A 16,244-nucleotide genomic window follows, 5' to 3' on the forward strand; every position below is an offset into this window, starting at 1 on the left:
CAAACTTAGCTTCGCTGCTTAGAAGGTGTCACTTATCATAAGTGTTTTCTTTTTTAATTTAGCTTTTAGGTGACGCAGCTAGGTGGTACAGCAGGCAGACTGGTTGCGAGGATGACCTGGATCTGAACCTTCCAAAGACATTTGCTAGCTGTGTCAGCTAGTTACTTAACCTCTCTCAGCCTCAGTTTCCCCATCTGTACTATGGGGATAATAAATAGTGCCTAGCATGCAGGGTTGTTATGAGGAGCCAGAGTGTATGTCTATGTGTGCATGTCTATATCTGTATCTATAGACACACGTTTATATATGTGTATGTATATGTGCATATGTATATTTGTACATTATAGATAATATGCATCTGTATTATATATAATAAATGTATGTAATACACATTCTATGTGTGTGCATATATGTACATATATGTCTATACATATACATGTCCGTATATATATGTATATATATGGATAGAAATATAGACATGTCTATATACATATATAACATTGGTAAAGTGTATTTCTATTCTTAAAGCATTATATAAATGCCAGCTATCTTAAAAATTATTCCTGTATGGATTGTTTAAATCCACTCTCAAAAATTGCTCTGGTTTCTCTTTTGAGAGTACACTTGAATATTCCTTACTTGACAAGATTTGTGAGCCACAAAGGATCTTAAAGGTCCAATGTACTTATTTTTACAAATGAGTAAACTGAGGTCCAAACTGGATAATTGAGTTGCCTAAAATCACATTAAAGGTTTGTAGCAGAGCCAGGACTAGAACCCAGGTTTCTGGATTCCTTGTCCATCTTTCCAAGACATTACACTGATTTCTTATTAATATTATTAAAAACAAACAAATTGATAAACAAAAGACCAAAATCCAAAAAAGAAAAAAATACCAAAAAAAAACAATTTTATTTGTTGACATGAGAATCAATAATTAAGCTTTATTAGGGACCAAAAAATGACAAGCCTGATTCTCAGCCACCAAGCTGGAATTCCCAGCTACCAAACTGAGTTGAGTTGACTGAGATTTTGTGAAATGGAGGTTAAAGGTGTTTTGAAATGTATTTGTTAGTTTTTCTCTTCCATTCTTTCCAAGGCCAAGGGATCAGATAGCAAATGCTGAGAGAAAAGGCAGAAAGAGAAAGAAAGGTCAGAGCAGAAATAATCTAGAGTCTGTATTCTCTGAGCCAGTGTTGATATGCCAAGCCACCAAGTGAAACCATGGCTGAGGAGAAGGGCTCCCCTTTAGAGGAGGAGAGTTGGGAAATAGGCAATTGATAATACACCCTACGGATAGAATCAAGTAGAGTTTCAAGTTCTCTAAAAGGCAACCCTTTCTGATGTCCCATGGTGACACTGATGATAAATCCCCTACCTGGTCCCACCTCATTTCATTTTGATTTTTTCCTGTTTGCCTGCTGTTGTCTAGGGCACACCAAGTGATACCAGGAAACCTGCCATCATATTCTAGTGTTTCTCCCAACCAACTAATCCTATTCCTTCCCTTTAAATATGGCTGAAGTCCAGATTGTCAGGTAGCAATTTTAGCCAAGCACATAGCCCTGAAAGTAGAGCTGTGTTTTGTTTACCATGATGCCACACTCTCCTGGGGGGAAAAAAGAGGAAATAAAACCTTGAGATCATAACAATGCTTTGAATTCAATACAGTTCAATTCAACGAGTATTTATTAAGAGCCTATTATTTACCAGGAACTCTGAGGCCCTGGGGATGGAAAGACAAAAAGGAAATAGTCCTAGCTCTCCCTTTACATTCCGCATTTAATAACTGTGTGACCTTTGGGCAACTTATTGTACTTCTCCGAGCCACAGCTTCTACATCTCAGATGCAGAAAATTGAGATCCCTTTAAGGTCCCTTTAGGTCCAAAGTTTTATAACTAAGATGGGTTATAGGCTTGCAAAATTTTCAATTCTTTTATAATTGGGGATTATCCATCCCAGCAATATTCCCTTATACCCTGAATCCCCAGGAGTTCATGATGAGCGCCTGTTGATTTCAGAATCCAAACATTTAAAAAATCCACTGAGAGAGTTTGGAATCCAACATTTCAAAAAATTCAGTGGTATAAGGGATTTGTTACCCCAGACCAACTTGGAGGTCATTCCATGTGGTCAGGAGAGACTTCGCAATCTCTTCCATCTGCCTACATATATAGTATTCTAGGAAGTTTCTGTTCAGTTAAATATTGAGAGCTTTCTGGGCGCAAAACATAGTGTTTGGCCTAAAGATAAAGGCAGATACACTCTGCCCTGACCTAATACATTACAGTGACTTTGAAATCTTGAAAGATAGTTGCTGTTATATGCAATATGATTTTATTTGGTTCCTACCCCTGATTTTACCTTTCCTCCAGTGTAGACTGGCAACTTGAACCTAGGTCACCTGGTGTCCAGGGCTGGCCCTCTGTCTACTATACATGACTTCCTCTCTCTGATATACTTACAATTTATTTAAATTAGCAATGCATATCTAACAGATAGATGAAAATCTCAAAAGGGGAGTGTGCTATGATGGGAAGAACAATGAGTTCTAAAACCTGGGTCCAAGTTTCAATTCTGTTACTCATTAGTTATTCAACCACAGTCAAGTAATTATAACTCTGATGTTAAACTTCCTTATGTGTAAAGAGAGACTAGTCATACCTGCTCTGACTACCCACCGTGGGTTGCAGTGAAAATTAAATGAGAGAGTGCAGGACGATGCTTTGGAAGCGAATAGAAATATCAGCTGCTCATCTTAATCAGAGAACCCTATTCCACAACCTTTGTGGAGAAGCTGGCAATTTTGCATTATAATGAAAATGACATTCAAGTGCCAATGCCCGATTTTCCTGCCAGGTCAGAGAAAGTGTGCCTGCCACGAAGATGCTACAGTAGACCAGGATGCCCTAGGAGAAGCAGAGGCTTCAGTTTGCTCACTTGGAGTATCTAACATCGTGTTAGAATTATCTGCATTCTCAGGAGCTGCAGCCACAGGCCTATCTGCCAAGTTCATTTGCTTCAATGATTCTAACCAATTCTATACTCTGGGGAACAGCTATTTATATATGAAATCAGTTCCTTTATTATAATATAATACTGTTGAGATGCTCTGTTTCATTTTTTAATCTTTCCAACTTTTAAAAATGCTTAACTAATTAAAGTCCCTCCAGGCACCTGCCGTTGTTATTTTCCCTTCTTCCCTTCTTTGCTTCCATCCCACTCTTTTAAAAAAAATAATAAATTGCAGCAATGAGGGTACCTTTTGTTGGTAAATGATATTCTGGTTTCCATGGTACTTCTTGTTACAAGAGCAGCTCTATTCATCCTTGAATAGTATCATTTCAATGCCTGCTGAAATATCATTGCTAACACACAACAGCAAATCGCTCCTTGATGATCCTTGTCATTGTGCAAACTCTTCTGTTAGGAAGTAAATGTCAAAGAAATTAATTAGCATGTATTTAGTGGGGAATCACTTATTTATATTTATTTATTGGTACTTACAAGCCTGAAAAAAATAATCCTTTCTCATTTATAAATGGGTTATAAAAATGCTAAACCATTCTTCCTTAAAAAAAGTCCAAGGAGAGGCCTGTAGCTTAAACCTTGGAAAGGATGGCAATGATCATTAGGAGTGCTTAACCTTTTTTTGTGTGTTCTGTGTTTAGAGAGAATTGGGAACCATGCATTCCAATTCTACCTTGGCCACCAGATCAGTACTAGACTTGCTTAAACCTTCTCTCAATTGTTTAGATGTAACCCCAACTCACAAGAATGAGGTACCACACAATGTTCAAATCCAGCGAGTAGCAAATGCTTACTACCACAGGCAGGGGACATTTGGCTATGAAATAAGATATAGTTCTTGTTCCTGATGTGTGTGTGTGTGTGTGTGTGTGTGTGTGTGTGTGTGTGTGTGTGTTTAAAATAGCTGATACTTATATATTGTGCTTTAAGGTTTGCAAAACATTTCATATTCATTATCTCATATTATTTTCCTTACAACCCCCTGAGGTAGGCAGCAAAGCAAATATAATCCCAACGTTACAGCTGAGGAAATTGAGATTCGTAGAGGGAGGTTGACTTCAAACCCACATTTCTATGGATTCAAAAGCTAGTTCTCTTTTCAACAACACCAGAGGTTCTTTATCTCTCTGTGTGTGTGTGTGTGTGTGTGTGTGTGTGTGTGTGTGTGTGTGTGTGTGTGTGTGTGTGTGTGTGAAGGACCCCTGCATTGGCAGTCTGGTGGAACCTATAGGTACCTTCTCAGAATAACAATTTTAAATGTATAAAACAACACAGGATTACAAAGAACATCCAATGAATTGAAATATGGATATCGTGACAATTTCTTTGATTTCACAGATGGAGAAATGAGGCCTAGAGGATTAAATAATTTGGCCAAGGTCACACAGATAGTAGGGAGGAGGGTAGGATTTGATCCCAGATCCTATGATTCCAAAATTCTCTATTTTCACCATGCCAGGACAGCAACCTAAGGCTAGGCAGACACAAAGTGAAAGACACTTTGTTCCTCCCCTAATGTCTTTTTCATTCACCCCCTCCCTGCTCCCAAATAAAATTTGGCCTTGTTATGATCTTTATGAGGTGCTCAGTTGTTTAGCTATTCACTTGAAAAATTACAAATGCTGTGTTATCTCATTTCTTTACTTTTTTTTATCCCTCCATTAAATCCCAAAGTCACATTTTTAGTTTACCCAAGACAAATCAGTAAAAAATCAGAATTTGTCCCTTTTTTCAATCCAGCATGGGGCAGGGGTTAGCTTGAAAGGTGGCATAGTGGGTAGATCGCTGGGCCTAGAGTTAGGAAGACCTGAGTTCAATTTTGACCTCACTGGATTCAAATTCTGAGCAAGTTACTTTAACCTCTCTTTGCCTTAATACACTGGAGAAGGGAATGGCAAACTGCTTCAGTGTCCTTGCTAAGAAAACCCCGTGGGAAGTGTGAGCAGGCTATGGTCCACAGAATTATGAAGAGCTAGATATGACTGAATGAGAACAATTAGGAGAGTCCTGTCTTGGATGCATACCAGCTGTGTGACTCTGGACAAATCCCTTAAATTGTTCTCTTCCACTGTTGTAAAAATCAAATAGAAAGAAGGGACATTAAAGCATCCCTGTAGACATACTGACTTAGAAAACCACATATTAACATTATCTATGTTGTATTGTACTTTTGTTTATTTTATTATTTTTCAATTACATTTTAATCTGGTTTGGGCTGTATTGGGGAGTGTTGGAGGCCCACATTGGATACCTCTTCTCTAAGCAACTCCCTAAGCCAGTTTCTCCACGTAGGAGTTTACTATACCATTTAATTCGCAAGCCCTATCTTCACACCCATCTCTACCCCAACCAAATATTCAAACAAAATAGCCAAGCCGTTTGGGTGGAAGGAGCGAGAGAAGAGCATTGAGCTGGATGCTATGATGTATTTACTGTATAAATGAGCCTCCTCTGTTCCTGCTCCTCTTTCCTGGTGATGACATTAATTTCCTACCGTGTTCTATCATCATTGGCTGGTACCTCAAGAGTTGTGGGGCTGAATTTGTTCCATGGCTTAGACGTCCTTGTTTGTTTGTACCTTGGAGCTCCCCGCTGGTGGCCGCCAGCCGCTTATGCTGTGCTGTTTCCGTGCTTTATGGGAAAATGTTCATATGTGGCTGCTGTGTTTGATATTAAATCTGAGATGAACTTCAGAAGCTTTCTTGCTTTTTATTAAAAATGATTTTGGCTGGGGGCAGTGTTATCCTGTTCATAAATCAGGTGCTCTCCGAGATTCAATAATTCAGAATTCACATGAGGATGTGGCGGAATAAAACATTTCTTTTTCTTCCTCTTCCACCCTCCCCATGCAAAATTTACTTAACTCTCCCTTTTCTCCTCTCCACTGCCTCTTTCTATTTATTTTAAGTCTTCTTTGGGGAGGTTTGCACAGATGTGTCCCATGGCCAGGGAAGAGAAGGCAGAAAAGGAGAGCCATCACTAGGTAATTGCTTTTGGCTTGAAGGGACTTGAACTTGATAAGTTTTCTGAGTTTCTTTTTCTGCCCAGGAAATAGGCTATTTTGTTTGTTTGTTTATTTATTTTAGAGCAATCCCAAGTCATAACATGGTTCCCTTGCCTCCCTGGGTTTTATTGCTTGGTCTCTTATGAGGGATGGCTTGGAAGAAAAGTAGGTTGATAAAAGGAAAAGAATATCAGGAATGTCAAAGACTTGAGAAGGCCTCCCTGTGTCAAGTTACAGGTGGCAAAAGGATTTATGAAAACGTAAGTGCTTGCTTTTCAAAAAGCTCTTTCCTTAAGCCTTCACCTCTTCACATTTGAAAGGCAAAAAGAGGGTATTTGGGAAATATAATTGAGAGAGGAAATCTTATGAGGCTTAGGGTTTGAAGAAGTTTTAAAAGGCTCTAAGGAAATACAAGGTTGATTTATTTTTTTCTCTTCTTCTAAGAGTAAGTAGGGGCAATTAGAATCCATGAGGATTACTCATAATCAGTATGCCTGGTATTTTTATAGCCCCATTTTTCCAAAGAGTCTTAAACACTTCCATATGTAGTATGTAGTTTTTGTTATAAAAATCTAATGGAGAGAAAACAAAAGCGTTAATCGTAGGAGTCCCTTAAAGAGTAACTTTTGTGCACATGATTTTATTTACCAAATTTAAAATTACACATATTTTTTCAGGTACCTTTTAAAAAATATTTGTGGTAGTGAAGAGAAGATGATACAAGGCAATCTTGCGGTTGGACCAAACTTTCTTGATGCTTGTGTCTCCTTTTTCCATGCAAGCAGCATGTAGTACTAAGAAAAAGGGCTGGATTTATATATGAGAAGCCTTGGGAGTGGGAAGACTGAGAAACCATTATGAAAGATGTGGTACTCAAACTGATACCCAAACTGGGCTTTGAGAAAGGATTTCAGTAGGTAGAAATTTGGAGATGATGGTGTGTGTGATGATTGTGGGTAAAATATACACTACATTAAGGGCCTATCTTATGCAATGACCTGGTTCTGCCCCTGTCTTTTCTTGGCTATATGACCATGGACAAGCCACACCCATAGTGTACTGGGCAACTCTCAAAGACATTAGTTTACTGGTGTATTTTTTAATGTGCCTCAGTGATTCCACATCAGGATTTCCCTATGCCAAGGAAATTTCAGGTCTAGATTGAAAATGAAAACCAAGAAAAGAAAGAAAGAATACTTGTGCTATTTACCTTGCATGGTTTTTGTGAGGAAAGTGCTTTGTATCAATGCGAGTAATTATTATTAACATATTCATATCCATGCCTTGCATATGGTAGGCCCTTAAATGTTTGCTGAATTGAAAGAAATAAAATTAACTATTTTTTAATACTCTGAGGTAAAGGGGACATGCTCAATGGAGTTCATATGCTAGATAGACCAGTCAGATGTTAATGAGGGATGGGAGAAAAGCTGAGTAGAAATGAGGTCTAGAAAAGCAGTGGGCATGGGGAGGAGGGTATGTACATTGCATAGGGCCAGTATGCATAAGATTGCATCCTTCTGATTAGCCAAATAGAATATTATTTGGATAAATTGTAATTAAACAAAATAGAAAGAAAAGCCTTCATGCAAATAGTGTATTTATCTACTCTTCTTACTCATAAAAAGGTCACGTAAAAATGTGATTTTTAAAAATTATACATTGTTGACAGGATAGACAATATATTTGTTTCCTAATCACTCAAAATGTGTTAAAAAGATGGCATTGACAAAAGTGGCTGGGCCCAACCTTAGAAAATGAGAAGAAATCCATCCTAATGGCTTGACTAACCTAAAAGACCTTTAGGGACCCTTTTTCAAGGTTTCACAAAGAATAGAAGATTGTAAAAGATTGAAAACTGTCACTTGTGGCATTATCACCCCCAGAAAGGTGAGTGAGAAGGTATCAGCTACTATCAATCCCCATGCCTACTTTCTTAGCACTATGAATTCTTTATCACACTGATTTTGTTGAGGATATTGTTGATGAGAATAGGATGGGGATAGATCAGGAAAATTTTTGTACATCATTTTTTATAGCTCCTACCTCTTTATGGTCACATAGTTGACCTTAGTCGACTGTATAAGAAGTATAAGGTCCTATTGTATTTATTATTTGCTGAAAGAAATGAGGGGGTTTAATTTGGAGAAAGGGGGGTTTACCGAACTTGATGAGAAGTGTATCTTTGAATGTTTGAAAGGGTTAAAACTTAAAGCACATTATTATTGTGGGAGGAGTTACAGGAGGCATTATTAGAGGGAATGTCCCTGCTGCCAATGAGGCAATCATGCATCCTTGAAATATTGAAGCATAAGCATTTGCTTTTAGCTCCTCCATAAAAGGCTTTGTCCAAAAACCTCATCAGGCTGGGTAAGTATCTTTGGATGTAACCCATGGTTATGATATCCATGGGAGATAACTTTTGGAAATTGATTACCTATGGTAATTGTAGATAGTAGCAATACCAATACATCAAGAATAAACAGTGTGGATATATATATGAGAGAGAGAGAGAGAGAGAGAGAGAGAGAGAGAGAGAGAGAGAGAGAGAGAGAGAGAGAGCGTCTGAAAATAAGAAAAAATGAGTGCAGGAAATACAATTTTTTTTGTTTATTTTTTGGGTGCTATATATGAAATGGAAGCAAATGTAGCCTGCTCATAGGAATTGTGCTGGAAATAGGTTATTATAATGGCTAAGGTTTTTTTCTTGTATACTTTACACATATTTACTCTAATGCTGGGGTAAAAGCAGATGTCTTTCTGCTCCTTTTAAAATTGCTAAAACTCTGTCTTTCCACTAAAAGGTTTGAGCTGTGGGTGAAGCACTAGAAATGATCAGATCATTGAAACACATAGTTGGGATAACTTAGTGGTCCATATATCCTAAGTCTGGGCTTGGCATTTTCATTTTCATTTTCTTCAATATCTTCATTTACTTTTCTTTTGCCTATTTGTGAATCTCTGTGCCTTTCTCTATGTCCCCCATTCATTTTCCCAGCTTTTAATCAGTGTCTGTTCATTTTTTACATCTCTCTTTTTGTTTGTGGAATTTTCCCTCTGTGGAGATTGGTAAAGCTTAGATGAGTTTTCAGAGTAACTGAAATTTCAGACAAAAGTCCTATGGCCTTGTCACGGAACACTCAGAAATAAAGGGCAGCAGCTTGACTCTGGAATTCAACTGGGGCCACAATGTACATATCAGTGAGAACAGGTCGGTCACAGCATCACACCCTTCCTTGGCCCTAAAACTTGTTCTTAAGCTGGACTGTGAACCATAGACCTTGGTGGGTTCATAACAGACTTGATTAAATGTACTCTTCCTCTTCCTAGTTTTTGTTCCTTTCAACAACATTGTCCTGGCGTTCTCTCTTTGGGGCTGGTTCTCTCTCTCTCTCTCTCTCTCTCTCTTTCTCTCTCTCTCTCTCTCTCTCTCTGTCTCTCTCTCGGCAAAGTATTATTTGTTTACAGATAATGACTAATAATTTAGGGTTTGGGGTGGGGGGTCTAGACCTGTGATTTCAACAACGTGTGTATGTGAGTACACCCTCCGACAATGCAAATCACAACCCATCCTCTCATAAATCTTCTACAAATTGCTGGGGACCTTCCTTGCTTTTTCTCGACATAGCAAGGATACCCATGGATCATGTAAGCTATTTATCAGTTATCCCTCATTCTCACCATGGGATTAGCCCATCTGCTGACTGCAGCCTGTTCATGACTACCATGTGCCTCTCCATTGACCTTTTGTAATTTCCATCTTTATTTCAATTTATTCAAAGACTTTCTATGCTGCTCAGTCATATAATATTACTGTTGGTTCATTTAAAAAAATGCACTTTTGTTTCCCTTGAAGCATGGAGGCACTAAAAGAACTTTTCCCAAAGGTAATCATGAACCACAGAATTGTGCAGTTATAGAATCTGACAACTGGAAGATATCTCAGTCTCTAACTAGTCTAACCTTTATACCAAAGAAATCCCCACTATAACATATCCAACAAGTGGTATGTTAAATTCTAGTCCTTTCTCTTAATCCTGTTTGATTCTAGGCCTATTTGTAGATTCTGCCCATTATCCACATGTTGGGTCTGCCATATTTACTTTTAATCTTGGTTGTTGACCTGTGCTAGTCATTCCCCTAGATGCGAGATTCTATGGGTTGGCCCATCTGTTCTTTTCTATTTGAGTTTTGAAATATAGAAGGAAACCTCTATTTTAAAGTAGCACACCATGTGCTTTACATACATACATACATATATACATATATGTATGTATGTATGTGTGTGGTGTGTGTGTGTATATAATATATATAGAATATATATTATATATCACTTACTATAACTGTATCATGATAGATACATAGTGTGAAGCCACAGTGATTCTGGTACACCCTGGAGGATTCAGTGTTGGCTTCTGGCTTAAGCTCTGGATTCCAGTGCCTTGGAAAATTAGGTTTGCTCCCCAGTGTGGACTGATTTTTCTGAAAAATTACAAAGGGGTTGGGTTGGCAGTACTCCCTCAACAGCTCCTACAAATCTCTCTTGTTAGTCTGACCTTCAAGGAGTCTCCTGGGCTGTGGCGTGATGGAGAGCTGAGCTGGACCTCCTTGAGTTTTCATGGCTCAGAATGAAAGGCATTCTCAGAAAAATTTGATGGAAATAGTCATGACACCCTGCCCCCCCTCTCCCCTCCACCCCCTGCTCCTACTCCTATCTCTAAGGGTGTTCATAATACCTACAATGTACTAGCTCCTCCTCTTTTCCTCCAATTGTTCATTAGATAAAATTAATTACTCAGTGTAAACATTAGCAAATATAGACTATAGAATCTTTATGGAAGGTAAGCCAAAATCAAGAATGAAAGGGGAAAAAAATCCTAGATATTGCAAGCTGCCTTGACTATGTTTATTATTTCCCTCTATTATTACTAGCTATTTGCCTTTAATCTAAAGTTGTTAACCTGAGCTAATCATTCCCTTTGGTGCAAGATTTTATGGGCTAGCCCATCTGTTCTTGCCCATTTGAGTCCTGAAATGCAAAGGTAAGCCGTATTAAGTATTAAAGTCTTTTAATTAATTAAACTGCTATGCTTAAAATTATATTCCTAAGTATTGACTGTTAACGTCAAAGTAGAAATTGGACCTTTCCACCTGATTCAAATGGAAAGAACTTATGATCAAGAGCTACAGACACAGATATATAAGCCTAGGTGGACTCTTAGAAATCATCTAATCCAACCACCCAGTTTACAGATAAATGTAAACATGAAACTGAGACCCAGAGAAGTCAAGGTCATTGCCTAAGAAGGTGGCCACAGTACAATTTGAACCCAGGCTTCTGTACTCCTAGTCCAGAATATTTACAGGAGACCATACTGGCTCCACTTAGTCCATGCTTTTTCTCACTCTTTCTCTTGGCTTCTCCAAGAGAAGTTAGCATGTGGTTGCAGTTATCTTTTCTAACTAGCACGCTTCTTAAACTCCAATTGATTCAAGAATTCCCCAATTAATGAGCACCATTTTGTCTCAGGTTTCTCTTTTCTGTCTTCTTCCTCCTCTCCCCCCGCCCTTCACAGACGTGCTGCTGTGAATGTTTTGTTACATATTGTTACTTTTTTTTGTTGTAAGATATGTACTGGCATCATCTTTCCGTAAGAAGTGGATTATACGTTCTTGATGTGGGAGGGAATTGGAGACCAATGATGCTTTGAGACCATTGTCATCTTTCGTAGTATCTGGGGTTTAATAGTTTTCCACAGCTTTTCAGTTAATTTCATTAAAAAGTTGTATATTCCAAGCATCACAAAACATAATGAAATGACTTTTAATCAAGTGAGTAAAAGTAGTTGCATCCTCATGGTCCATCATAAAAATATTTTTTTCTCACTAACAGAATTTCTAACAAACCAGAAAAAGGGTAGTTTATAGGATGACCTTACCTTGGTAAAGAGCTTTAAAACTGATACAGAACCACCAGGGTTATGAATAAGAATACCTATGTTCAGAATTATAAGCACTAACTTCGGGGGACCCAAAGTCATTGACAAGTTAGGTAGAAGGAAAGTGAGTTATTCCCTGGAGTTGAGTTCTGCTCTAGTCTCATGACTAGATAGTAAGACAGGATGAAAAAGATCCTTATCTCTTGACAAGGGAAGGAAACAGAAGGATGGCTGGCAGATAGTGCTGACTTGGCTGGTATTATTGGATAAACAGGCATGGTGCCACATTAGGAGGTCCGCAGCTCTAATTTCTCTATCACTCTTACTTTCCATTAGCACCCAATGTGGATGCATTGGTCCTACCTCTATATCTAAGAATCAATTCACTGTACTTAGCTACTTAAAAGATGCGTGCTTTCATTGTAGGGGCACACCCTCCCACAATGACGGCTGCAAATCCTTCATGATTGCTTTGTTACAGCGGCCAAAGAATTCATCACTTTGTAGTAAGCCCAGTAATGCTCTTCTCCCAAATTAGCTTGGATTGTTCTTCAACAAAGTAAAACCATAACCAGGCTTATATTTAAAACCTGTCCAGCTTAGTATTACTTGTCAGAGCTTGTACTTCACTGACATAGCCTTCAAGAATACAGGGTCATCTACATAGAACAGTAAAGCATTGGATGACTTCAAAAGGATTCATGATTCATTTAAATACCTTTTTATGCCTCCTGAGAATACTTTTTTACAAATGAAGAGATAATAGCATAGAATGCCTAAGCAGAAAAGAGAAAAAGTTCACTGAGTTCACCTTTCCTAGTTCTCCCAGCTTCTAGAACCTACTCTAAGTCAACTTCCATCTATATAATGTACCCATTTATTTACATGTCATTTCATCCCTCCCATTAGAATGTAAACTCTTTGAGGGCTGAGTCTAATTTTTGTCTTTTTTTGAATCCCTAGGGCTCTGGCACAAGTAGGCATTGAATAAGTGCTCCTTGATGGATTCATTGGTTGGTTGGTTGGAAGGAACTGTCTATATACTTGCCTTACTTTATTTTCTGTATGGGTCGTAGGGAATCACAGTTGACTGTAAAGCTGTTTTATGCCACTCACCCCTTTGTTGAAACAATACTTTCTTCTATTTACTTGTGTTTCTTGGCAGTCATATAAGCAGCAGTACATTAAGTGGTATGAAAAAATCCATAGGAAACTTTTCAAAGCGTGAGAGGGCATCATCAGCAACTTTTATGTTAGGAGAGTCAGAATTTGGAGGCCAATATCTCTTGTTAAGTTTAAAGATTTGGGGCATCTTGGGAAATTTTGTCTATTAGGAAAGATGAAATGATGAAATTTCTTACAGTCACCGCAAGGGTCCCTACATGTGGAAGAGAGAAGGAAAGAGACACCAGTAGCCCATTTTTATTATGGCCACCACCATCCTAGGTGGGGAAGGGCAGGGTCCGACTAGGAAGGAGCTTCTGTGATGTGCATCTTCTGGGAGAAAGTATACCAGGACACCATGCACTTTTCACCCTGTCTTATGATTGTCTTGTTGGTACCCTCTATATTGTGATACCCTAGAACAAGGCTCTAGTTTGCTTGGCTCTAGGTATGGCTCCAGGCTTCAGTTGTATAATGAACAGTCATTGCTGACTAGCTAGTTTTTTGTTTGTTTTGTTTTAATCTTGCTGCTGTCAGAGGGCAATGTGATGACTGCTAAACATAATGGTCAGCGATTCTGAGTGCTGAACCCAGGGAGGTTCTAGAGGTCAGTGGCCAAGCACACAGTGTCTTTTCTTCTTGTCTGGAACTGAGTTTTCATCTTGGAGGAAATTATACTGAGGTCTACATTAGAAGCATCCAACAGTATCAAGGTTCTTTGGGGTTGAAAAGCACCATGGTTACAAAACAGGCAGCCTTTGTGCGGGGAGATAAAGGTCCAAGTTTTGTGAACTGGAAAAAAAAGTCTGAGGAGGTGATTATGTTAAGCGAAGAATGTGGATAGGGAACATGGCATCAAATTACGAGGGTCAGCAACTTCCTGGCTTTTTCAGCATATTGAATGAAGATACAACATTACCTGTGTTCTGTGTACCTCTTGATGCTACATTAGGTCAGCACTCGCCAGCCTCTGCATTTAACAGCAGGCTACCTGTGAATGAATGGGATTCTCAGCTGCAGCTTCATAACTTACCTGGGACCTTGGGACCTTGGACCTACTGAACCTGCAGCAATGGGGGTGCAGACATCACTGTGAATTCTTCTGGGCTGTTCTACTTGTGCGCAAAATTGGTGTCAGCTATATTTTAAATTATTTTAAAATGGTATTGATGCTTTTTTTAATGTCAGAATGATTTTTTTAATATAACCTTCCCCACTGCTTGTAATAAAGAAAAACAGTTGAATAAACGGGCACAAAATATTTAACAGTCACAGTCTAACAACATTTGCAACATTCTATACCCATACTCCTCTGCCTTACTACTGAGAGATGGGGTATTTTTTTCATCACCTGCTCCTTGGGACCAATTCATCGTAATTAATCTGAGTCAGACTATCTTCTCATACTGCTACTGTTAACACTATTGTAGGTATTGTCTTAATTTTTCACCTTGTTCTATTTTTTTCCTTATGTATCAGTTCTTTCATAAGTTCTCTCACACTCATTTCTTATGAAATCATAATATACCATTACATTCAGCCATTCCTCAATTGATCGGCACCATTTTTTCCTAGTTTTAATCTCTCCTCTCCTCCTGGCTTCTCATCCCCTTTTCTTTCCCCTTCCCTTCTTTTCTCTCCTGTTGTCTTTTCATTCACTACCACAAAAAAAGTGCTGCTGTAAATATTTAGTGCATATCTTCACTTTTGTTTTTAATGATACACTGGCATCATCCTTCTAAAAGAGTTGGAATGCGCATTCTTTGGAAGAGAATTGCACACTAGTGAAGCTTCAAAACCATTTTCCGCTTCTATAGCAGTCAAGGTTCAAGGGTTTTCAGAAGAGTTTAAGTTAATTCCAATTTTGAGAGGGTTTTTTTTTTGTTTGGTTTTGTATGTGTGTATATGGTTACTTTATAAGGTTGAACTTAGGTTTGAACATATGGTACCTCTTCCTAATGAATGTTTAAAAGCAAGAAATGGACCTGTCATTCTGGAAGAAAATAAGATAAAGAAGGGGTTACTTCTTGCCTGTCATCACTTTGAAGCAGACAATTGTGGGCCTTGGGTTCAGGAAGTGAACGACAACTAACAGATGGCTAATAAGTAACTGCTTTCTATATTTCAGAAATGTTCCTCTTGCAATATGTATATCAATGGTCATAGTCACTGTTGCCTACGTTCTAACGAATGTGGCCTATTTCACTACCATCAGTGCTGAGGATTTGCTGCTCTCCAAGGCCGTGGCAGTGGTAAGTCCAAGTTAGGGAAAATGCAAATGCAAAGTGAGCTGTGGAGCTGATGCAGTCTGATGATGGTTTCTTCTGGCAGAAAGTTGTTGAGACTCTGATAGTAGGCACCTGGTCAAGGAAGTTGAAAAAGATCTTGGGTATTAGCTTTTATGGAAGTATGTTAAAATAAACAACTTCACTTTTATGGCATCCCTTTCCTTGGCATATTCCATGTAATTTATATAGCTAGAATTCTATAAAACAAGTGCTATTTTTAATGTTCATTTAATGCATTTTTCTACTTTAGATTGTTTTTTTTTTATAGCTAACATAGACCCACATGTGGCATTTGGAAAACTTTCAGTGTTGGGGATGTTTGGAGGGGGCAATTTTTTTTTAAGGAATATAGCTTACCACTGAGGGACTCAGAGATCATATAGGTGGTCATTGAATCCGAACAATAATGGATCATTGGCATTCAAATTCATTTTAAATTGGGATCAGTGCAGCTAGAAAACGCTGATGGGATTTGTCTAACTAAATGTCTCAGACCTATCTTCTTCCCAAAGTTCCTCTTCAGGATTTCAAAGTTGACCAAATTGTAGACATAACAACTGTCGACTGTTCTCGGAAAGTCGGTCAATAAGTGTTGATTAACGAGTCTTCTCTATAACAAGCACTGTGCCAAGCGATGGCTATTAAAGGCAAAAGCCAGTCCATGCCCTTCAGGAGCTCACAATCTTAGGGTACATAGTAAACTATGTATAAACAAGATAGAAGCAGGATCAACTGGAGATAATAAGGAGAGGAAATAGGGACATTAAGAGGGGTTGTGAAAGATTTCTTGTAAATATTCACCTCGTGGTCTATGAAAA

General features: G+C 38.4%; 1 protein-coding gene across 1 annotated transcript in view; it reads left to right on the forward strand.

Moving 5' to 3' along the window:
- SLC7A11 (solute carrier family 7 member 11) overlaps positions 1-16,244 on the forward strand; it is a 99,387-nt gene that overhangs the window by 60,129 nt on the left and 23,014 nt on the right. The window contains exon 7 of the mRNA XM_036764183.1: positions 15,267-15,390. Within this exon, the coding sequence (XP_036620078.1) occupies positions 15,267-15,390 (124 nt within the window). The remainder of the gene's footprint in view (positions 1-15,266; positions 15,391-16,244) is intronic.

The sequence above is a fragment of the Trichosurus vulpecula genome, chromosome 6, assembly GCF_011100635.1.
Source record: "Trichosurus vulpecula isolate mTriVul1 chromosome 6, mTriVul1.pri, whole genome shotgun sequence".
Classification (NCBI taxonomy): Eukaryota; Metazoa; Chordata; class Mammalia; order Diprotodontia; family Phalangeridae; genus Trichosurus; species Trichosurus vulpecula.